At 38.8% G+C, this 9,403-nt stretch overlaps 1 protein-coding gene across 1 annotated transcript in view; it reads left to right on the forward strand.

Moving 5' to 3' along the window:
- Positions 1 to 892: 892 nt before the first annotated feature.
- The window catches only part of LOC103148980 (phospholipid phosphatase 4-like), a 46,910-nt gene continuing 38,399 nt past the window's right edge, over positions 893 to 9,403 (forward strand). The window contains exon 1 of the mRNA XM_007567991.2: positions 893 to 1,336. Within this exon, the coding sequence (XP_007568053.1) occupies positions 1,248 to 1,336 (89 nt within the window). The 5' untranslated portion in view covers positions 893 to 1,247. The remainder of the gene's footprint in view (positions 1,337 to 9,403) is intronic.

The raw sequence follows: 9,403 nt of genomic DNA on the forward strand, positions 1-9,403 counted from the left end.
TGTTAATGTTGCTCCATTTCACCGATGTGAAGACAAACCGTCAGGAAGCTCCGGTGATGATCAGGTCACTGTCATTTTGTTGCAATTAGTTTTTCCCCCTCAGTCTCCAGTTCAGATTAATTTGACTTGTTTTAGGGAAAACCAAGCATTCACTTTAGTAAGAACATTTTGTGCTTTGATAGTTTTTCTGTTATTTCCCCTCAGTTCACAATTCTGTGACTTGTCCTTTTTCAGTTTCCGTTTCACTGAGCAGTTTTAAGTCTATTAGTTTCCTTCCTCTTTTACTCCAAAGTTTCTGGTTCTCTGAGTTTGTTTTAGTTTTTCTATTTGTGTCTCGGTTTTGGATGTTTTGTTCATTTAAAACATTTTCTGTTTCAACTCTTCTTATTTGTCTCACTGCAGAGGTCATGGTAGTTTCTGACCACTTTCACTCAAACAGTTGAGTTCTCTAAAGAAGATTATTTAGAAGATTTGGATTTTGAGCATGTTGCATTCTTTGTTGACATGGTTGTGTTTTGGACCTCGGCTCATTCCAGAAGTGTAATACCTGCTGACATGAAGAAACATGATGGTTTACTAAAGGATAATTAGATTTAAAACTTGCCATTGTGAATGATGTTGGCCACAGCTAAAGGAAAATAAATCTAAACAATAAGTTCCAACTTGTGTTTCCAAATGAGTTTTTTTACATTATTGTTTCATTATTCCAGTCATATGAGACCAAAATTGATCAGACGTTCAATTCCATAATGATTGAATGTAAGTCAGTTGGTGCGAGGTCCTAAGTTTGAAACTTCTGTTCATCTGGTCCTTCAAAGTAAAGCCAAGAAATGCAAAACGAGAGAGAGGAAAGAGAGAGAGAGAGAGAGAGGCGTGACGCTCAGAGTCTCCCTTTACTTTCCAGTCTTCCTTCACTGCCTCAGTTTCATCCAACACCTGAACCGATTCCCATATTTCCTGATTTCTTGCGCTCCCCACACTCCAACCCACAGAAAGCAGTTCAAGGAGCTGGCAGCCAGTAACAGAGTCACACTAACGCAAACCGCAGAGGAGGCTGAGGCTGAAGGAAAGACCGCTGCTTCAGGTGACCGAACGGGAATGGAGACGCGCGGAGTGCGTGATTAGGAAGCGTCGCCTCTGGGAGTTCTGGTTCCACGGATTATAAAAGTGAAGAACCCGCAGCGCCGACTGGGACTGCCTTTGGTCGTTTCACTTAACGGATTTCTTTTCGTTCCTCCTCAAACACCATGAATGTTTCGCCCACAGAGCGGAGGAAAGACATGCGGCAGCTGGCTTTGGAGATCGGGATCCGAGTTCTGCTCTTCGGAGTTTTTGTGTGAGTAAAAGCCTCGAGCAGCTGAGTTTCCTGTTCTCTCAAACAAAAGAAACGAAACAAACAGAATGTGAGTTTTACCGCCGATTAAATAGATTTTCTGTATGATTTCAACTCTGACATTCAGATCGATCAGCCACACGGAGGTTCTTTGGGTTTTTGGGTCTTTGTTAACCCGCAGTTCAGCACCATGGACGGATCCCCGCACCGCAGCAGCTGGCGGCGCGTTAACAGGTTGCACCAAAAAAAAAGTCAGGTTTTATTCTCTGACATGGACAGATCTGATTGCATTTACTTAAAAAAATCTCATTTCATTTAATAGTTTTTTTTATTATTATTATTTTGTTGGAAATAGGTTAGAGCGGCTCATAACTGTTTCAGCACTTCTCTCAACAAGTACCACCAAGCAAGGCGATGCTCGCATGATGCAGTGAATGGAGGATTCATGTCAGAGAGGTGTAACCTTTGAAAATAATAAATTATTAAATTTTTATTGCCTGGAGGGATCTGGTCCGTTTTTATCAGGTTTGTTTTCCGGGTTTCTCATCTTAAATTTGTTTCAGTTCAACTGAGTTCAGTTCATTAGCAATGAATTTATAAAATAATAATAAAAAAATGCTAGTTTCACTATAAATGCACTCAAGTTGAAATTCAAATCCAGACGTATACAAGTATGACAAAATAAATCCAATGGAATTTATTCATAGACATTCAATAGCAAACAAAATATATATTTTTTGCCTTATAAACTGATGACACAATATAAAACATTTAAAATCAATAATTTAAAGACTAATATGAAGCATATAATTCATAAAGTGCTGTAGTTTACAGTGCAGCTGTCAGTAAAACAGAAATGTGTCCAAGTTTCTTCTTTCATCCGATTGTGCTGTTTGACTGATCAAAGCACAGGAGCGTCTTCACACCCAGTTTTTCTTCATTGAAGCATCTGAACTCGTCTCCCAGGAGACAAACATCGATTTCCTGATGTTTGGGATCCTGGGCTGTTTTAGGAATCAGTCTAATTGAAGATACCAACCTGGAGAAAATCTGCTGTACTGTGAAGTAAATTGTTTCTAAACTTTTCTAGACTTGGGATGGTCAACCCAATTGGGTGATTGGGTTCACAGATACATCATTTGTTAATCTTTGGTGCAAACAAATAGATAACCCCATGTTAGGGCTGCTGCCTTGTAGTAAGTCATGGGTTCCAATCCCAGTCAGTCTGGATGTCGTCCTTGTGCATGCAGTTATTCTCTGTAGGGAACATGGCTTCCTCCCTTGATCCAGGAACTCACATCCTGTCTGCTATGCATTCAACCTGGGTGTGAGTGAGCATTAGCATAATTACATTTTTCCCTTACTTCTCCTTCATAGACTTGCAATTTGTCCTCAGTGCCTCCCTCCCGTTTATCGATGCCTGGAGACGACCAGCAGACCCTCTGCTATGATTAGAGACAAGGAAGCCAGTGGGTGAAAAGTCGTTTGTCTAAGGGAACTAATGACTTTACAGCAACCCCACCTCCTGATTAAGCATGTGGAGACAGTAGAGAGAAATGCCTCTCAGAGGACAGATGAGGCAGAAGTACATTTCTTTTTAAATTTCTCAGGAAAAAAATTGTTCAAGTTTGCAGAATGCAGCTGTTCTGCCTGCATTGCTCTTCTACGTGATCATTAATATTCAGCATTAGCTAATTGCTCTGTCAGTGTTACGCAGTCCAGATGAGTTTCCTGGTGAACATTCAGAGTGTGAAACAGAATCAGGTCCAGACCAAAGGAAGCAGTGAAGATTCTGGTTCAGGTTTTTGTTTGTACGTCTGAGCCGGTGAGAGTTACAATTATTGGAGCTTTTCTTTGTATTATGGATCAGTACTCAGGGTCACATGAAAAGCAATTTTTCACTGGCTCCATCATAAACACAGAGCTGCATCCTGCCACAAAACCTCCAGTCACAACGACCTTGATCAGAATAACCAAGAGATTTTATATTATTTTTCTACAGACAAAGCAAACGCAGGCATATCTGCTTCTTCTCTTTATGATCATATAAACACGACATTTTACACAACTATGCCACATAAAATATTTCTGGCATGTTTTTCTTTTTTTATATTTACTTCTTTAATTTATGCCTTTTGGAGTTTTTTTTTCTGGCCAGCAGCGATTGACGCTGGATCCTCTCAGATGTGAGGCTGACGCTGTGTGGATGTGAGAAGTGGCAGATTGCATTCTTGACTCGTCAAAAATTGTTGTACGGATAATTGGGGTCAGCTGGTGTCGTTTTCTTCAGAACAGGATTTAAGACCCACAGCTGCCATGTAGTTCATTGTAGTTTGATGTCAAAGAGGAAAAACTACTGAGAAGCTTCATGTTTTTTTTTTTTTTTTAACTACACCTTGGGAAAATATTTATGGTCTTTGTCCACTTTGATCTGGCACAACTGGATTTAAGCTGTTACTTTGACTAAACCATTCATACATATGAATTGTTTGAGCTCTCTGTTTAAGTCGCTGGAAGTTTGAACCTGGTCTCAGGTGTAGATGTGAAAATGTGTCTCAATGTGAACATCTTTTCATTTTTCACTTTTCAGCCACATTTTATTTAGACAGGAATATCTTTAAGTGAGTCTTGAGACAAACTGCAGACTTGACTTCATGTGGATTTCTTTTAGCCAAAGCCTTCTTCGTCTCTCCCATCAAAGCCAGTGTTGTGAAGTGCAGGACTTATAATTACATTTAACCAAATTATTTCACCTGTGCAGCTCAATTAAGCCCCTTCTTAAAAACTTCTGTTTTTCAAACGTTACCTCCTGCAGCTTTATAATTTAGGTTTTTATTAGTTTGTCACATAAACTGAAAAAAATAAATAAATAAAATGAAAAATGTAAAAGTCAGAGGTCATGGTTACATTTGTGTGTCTCTGCAGCTTCATTGGTTTTTATCTCCCAATAGGATTTTAATTTCAGTGTGACATATTCGCTTACTGCCCTTACATATCGCTCCAATCTGTGAACATCTACCAAAGCCTGCTTGAAATTGAATAACTTCTCTTCTAGTTTAGGAGATCGTCTTTTATTCAGAGATCACTCTTGCAAGTTGCTGTAATTTTCTCAGTGCCTGGTTTTGATTAAACAGAGCAGGATCTTAACAGATACTTTTCTGCATGCTTAGTTCTGCTCAGATACAAAAAGCACAGGAAGAGAGCCAATGTTTTATTTCCTTTGGCAACAGTTAGCTTATGTTTAAAAGAGAGCTACTGCTCTTACTTTGAAAAGCATCTGGTGTTCTCCGCCGGACAGGATGTGCTGACATTAACTCTGGTGTAGTTTGTGGCTTCAGGTTGACCAGGAACACATCAGACTGGAGCTGGACGCTCAGGAAGAACTGGATCTATAGCATTTAAACCAAAAGGTGAAATGTAAACGAAAACAGATCGATGCAAGGCGAAACGAAAAAATCTCATTTTGGCTGGAGATCGTTCTGCTTCTGTTGGTGTTGGTGTAAATGAGATCATCTGTTCAGAGCTGGGTTTTTTCCCACTTGGTTCTCACAGGTACATAGTTTCACTATGTAGCCATTTAAGCTAATTTCATATAAAATCACTGACGAATATAGAAGCATGCTGCCTTTAATGGTCATTGGGCAACAATAACAGCAGGTTGTTTTTGCTGTTTTAGTCTAAGAGCGGATTCAGAGAAAATAGACCCTAAAATCACTCTGAGGACTCTGTTGTGTTTCTAAAAGCTTCTTGATTGACTGACTGGCTGGAAGAAACAAACTGCTCCTCTACGTAACGAACAAAGCAAAACAGATTTCATGTTGTGCCAACAGAAAAGCTTTGATCGATTATTTTATTTTAAAAAATGACAGTGGTAAAGAAAAGAATGTGTTGCTTGCATGTACAGCATGTGGGATGTGATAAGATTATGTTGCCATAAGAGTGATGATTAAGGTTATTAGCAGGTAAAATGAGTTTATTGATGTTTATTTCTGTGCATATGATGCTGTGATGAATATTAGCAGCAGCTCTCGGATTCGGTCCAATGCGATGGCAAACCTTTGTTCAGATTCGTGAGTGTCAGTCTTTGGACTGAGAGCTCTGTTGGTTTAAATAAAGGGGAGGATGAGATTTGGATTAGCTGAGCTGCTGCAGTGTCATCAGAGCTTTCTGCTCAATAAAACTAAAGAAAACTGCTAATAAGGGAGGATGTCAAGTCGCCAGCGCTCGATGATAAATATGAGTTTTGGAGGGAGTACTGGCTCTGAAAGAGTCTGATCATCCATCCTAGAGATGGGATTTCTGGCTCTTTGAAGTGAGCCGGATGTTATAGATCTGTTTATTCCACAGACACTAACTCAGTTTTATATTTATTTCTGTATTTATAGGAAACCAGCCTGGTGTGACTCATTTAATCAGGAGAATAATTAGTGGGAGGAATAATGGGGTAATACTCGGTTTAGAATCATTCAGACATAAATTTCCTGAGTTTAAATTAATCTAGAATATTGATCATGATTTAAATTGATATGTGTGGACTACTGTCTACTGTCTGCTCTGCATTCATGCAGCAATCACTAGCTGCATTGTAGTTGATCATAAAAGTATGCAAATTAAAATTACAAAATATAAATTAGCTTAATGGAAACAATTTTAAAAACTCATGTTTTTTTGTTAATATTTTCTGTGCTAGGATCAGGAGATTTTTTCAGCTGTAAGATTTACTCGCATTCGCAATGGAAACATCTTCTGTCGGCAGGAAAGTGCTTCCAGATTCCAGTTGGTTTCCTTTGGTTCGGTGGAGTCATTTTGTGTTTCAACCCACCAGAGACTCACCTGACATGCAGTGTGTCCGGCTGCCTGCCTCCGGCCTCGGTGTGCCGCTGCTCATGTGACGGCAGGATGGACCTCCCAGATAAAACTCTGATATTTGCATATCAAAGAAGCACAGAATGAAAACTCTGCTGGACTCCAGGGAAGCAGAGGATGAGTTTGTGTTTGCATCTCACAGAATCAAACGCGCCTCTCTGGTCCGTCCAGTTATTTACAGAAATACTTCAGCAGCACAGATACAGACTCAAGAATACACACAAAGAAGTAAGATAACAGGTAAAATTGCTGCCATCCTCACTGTAACAAACACCTTCAGTTGAATTCATGTATGGATTCAATTCTTTAAATCTTTCCTTGTGGTTTTACCCACATAGTTTTTCAAGAAATTGTTATTAAGTTGATGTCAACTAAATAAATCCGTATTTTTCTGACATGTGGTGGTACTTAAAAATAATTCCAGCATTACATAATGCACCATGTCAGTCTAATAAACTATGGCAATCTAAGAAAAATATTGCTTCCACTTGTAAAAATAAGGTCAATTTTGATTAGATTATAATAAAAACTGAAAAACTTGAGCTTTAAAAAAGTTTTTCCCTCACACAAGTTGAACATCACCACAGTGCCAGAAATCTGTTATTATTATTACAGCAAACATCTATCTCATCTGCAGCTAGATTAAAATCAATAAAGCTCATGTTGCTTTATTTGCTCTTTTTTATGTTGCAGAAGTAACTGTGATTAGAAGTGAATTTGCTGCACATGCAGAAGCAGCTCTCTGCTACATATTTGCACTCCTGCAGTCTCCCATTACAGCCTGTGTTATACAGCTTCATAATTAAACCCCACTCTTTGCTTTACCAGAGGAATTTTAATGTGAAGTACAGAATCGTCCCTCGGTAAGCAGCAGCATCTCATACCGCTGCAACGAACCATAAAACACAAAGGAACAGACAGACACACGGAGGCAGTGGGACGGTCTTCCAGAGGTGTCCAAAATTCATTTCCATAAAAAGAAAAACTCAATTCAGGACGGTAAAAATGCTGCCGTTCAGGGTGTGATGAAGTGATTGTTCAGGGACTGGAGAATGGAGACTGATGGCTGAATCGTTCCCAGAGGCTTCAGACCCAGAATGCTGAGGAAAGTTTCACCTCAGCTGACTTTCATTCACGTCTCTTTAGTCTGAATCAGCACCAGGAGAGAGTCTGTTGTTTCCTGTGATAAAGACAATCCTTGTTGTCTGCATAGTTAGTTTTTCATTGTTAGTTTTTCTAAAGCATCAGGCCAGCTGGAATCCAATCAAACCAAGCAAGAGAAAAATATTTTAAGATGAGCATTTACAACAGAAAATGATGTAAAATATGAGGCATTTACTGGAGAAAATAGATTTCTGCCAGTGGTTTATATTAAAGTCCATCCTTGGCAGTGATGTTCTGTTTGAATGAGGAATCTGAACAATATTTATAACTTTGCTCCACAGCCAGTTTGATGCTGTCACCACCGTGCCTGACAGCTTAACCTCGAGTTCCCCAAAAACATCTTTAGTCTTTGTGGTCTAATGTCAAAAAGTCTAATTTTTAAAAATGTTTGTAAATGATTTTATCTGCTGGAGTAAAGCAGGTTTAAGCCTCTGTGGTCTAAAAGTTGTTCTTAAAAAAGTAACTTATTTAATTTGATTGTTAAAACTTGGACCCAGTTTATTATTCCAACAAGAAAATGATCCCAAACACACTTTAAAATGTTTTTGGCTAAAACAGACTACTGTTCAGCTCTGACCTCGACTCTGTTGAAACTTCTTTGATTTGCTTAAAGGTCTCTGTCAGTTATCCTGTCAGAAACTTTCTGCTCATTACAACTACTGTGGAACAAGTAGGCAACTTGTTTCACAGCAAGTTGCCTTCAAAATGCTCCAGGTGACTTGCTGTGTAACAATTATTCAAATATTAGAGGTGTAGGTGATTGATTGTATATGTTTTTGCCTTTAAATTCCCCTTTGGGGACAAATAAAGTTTCATAAACTGAATTTAATTAAATTCACTCACTGAATGAAGTTACTGAATAACCAAACTGTTCAAAAACATTCTAATTTATTTCTGGACCTGATCATTCTGAATCCTCCAGAACAGTGGCATGATGTGGGACTGATGCGTGGAAAGCAGGAGCATCAGATGACGCCTGTGGAGGAAAGATTAGCAGAAGGAACAAGCAGAGCTTCTCGTGGCAGGAGGAATCTGTGACAGAAAGCTGTGAGCGGCTGACTGGAACGCCGGGAGCAGGGATTCCCCGACAGATCAGTCTGTCGCCGCTCTGATGCTGTGGCGTTTCCATCCTCACTATCGTTTGATCGGCTCATTACGGCTTGCTGTCCTTGCAGTCATTTATCCAACCTCATCCTCTCTTTATTGCTCCATATGCATCACATTACACAGCCGTGGGCTTTCTTAAAGAAACCCAGATGTTATCCTAATGCATAAATTTATAATGTAATAAAACAGAATGCCTTCAGTGCCATTGCATGTTGTACTACCCAGTAAGGAGGCAGCAGGCGTTTACACTGATAGACGGTGAACCTCCAGTATCATGGGGTCAGAGATGAAAAGATAAAATCTGCAAATGCTGGAGATTCTCTTTAAAAGCGCTTAGAAGTTTCTATTTTAATAGTTCAAACACAAATGTATTTTAAAATGAATCAACACACAGTGGAAGCAGTTAGCATTACCTCCAAGATAACGGCAGTTTTCCTTATTTCAGCCAATTGGTGCTGAAAGGGGGAAAAAATGGCTCCATTGGATTGGCTGCTTCCTGTCACCGTCGTCACACAGCATTGCACTCTGCAGGTTTAAACATATAGATATGCTTTATAAAAACTTTCTGAAAATAATTTGAAGTAACACATTCTAAACTGTGAATATGTCAGGTTGTAATGCATTTAATTTTTTTTTGGAGCCCTTAATAAAGACAAGTACATGAAAGACCTTTTTATGAATTCATCTCTTATAGCCATTATATAATTTAACACAAAAAGGTTTTTAAAAAACAAACAAAAACGTTTGGGTGCATGTTTGTAATTGATCTTTGTAGATAGATCATGTTCACAAATAACAGTTTGTGAGAAAAACAATGAAATACATCTATATCTACATCTATATGTCTATGTCTATGAAAAAGTTAAAATAGATTGAACCTGTGGAGATGCTCCATTCCACATGACAGTGAAATCAGTCATTATAATGTAGAGA

The sequence above is a fragment of the Poecilia formosa genome, unplaced genomic scaffold (genome assembly GCF_000485575.1).
Source record: "Poecilia formosa unplaced genomic scaffold, Poecilia_formosa-5.1.2 Scaffold216, whole genome shotgun sequence".
NCBI classification, from domain to species: domain Eukaryota; kingdom Metazoa; phylum Chordata; class Actinopteri; order Cyprinodontiformes; family Poeciliidae; genus Poecilia; species Poecilia formosa.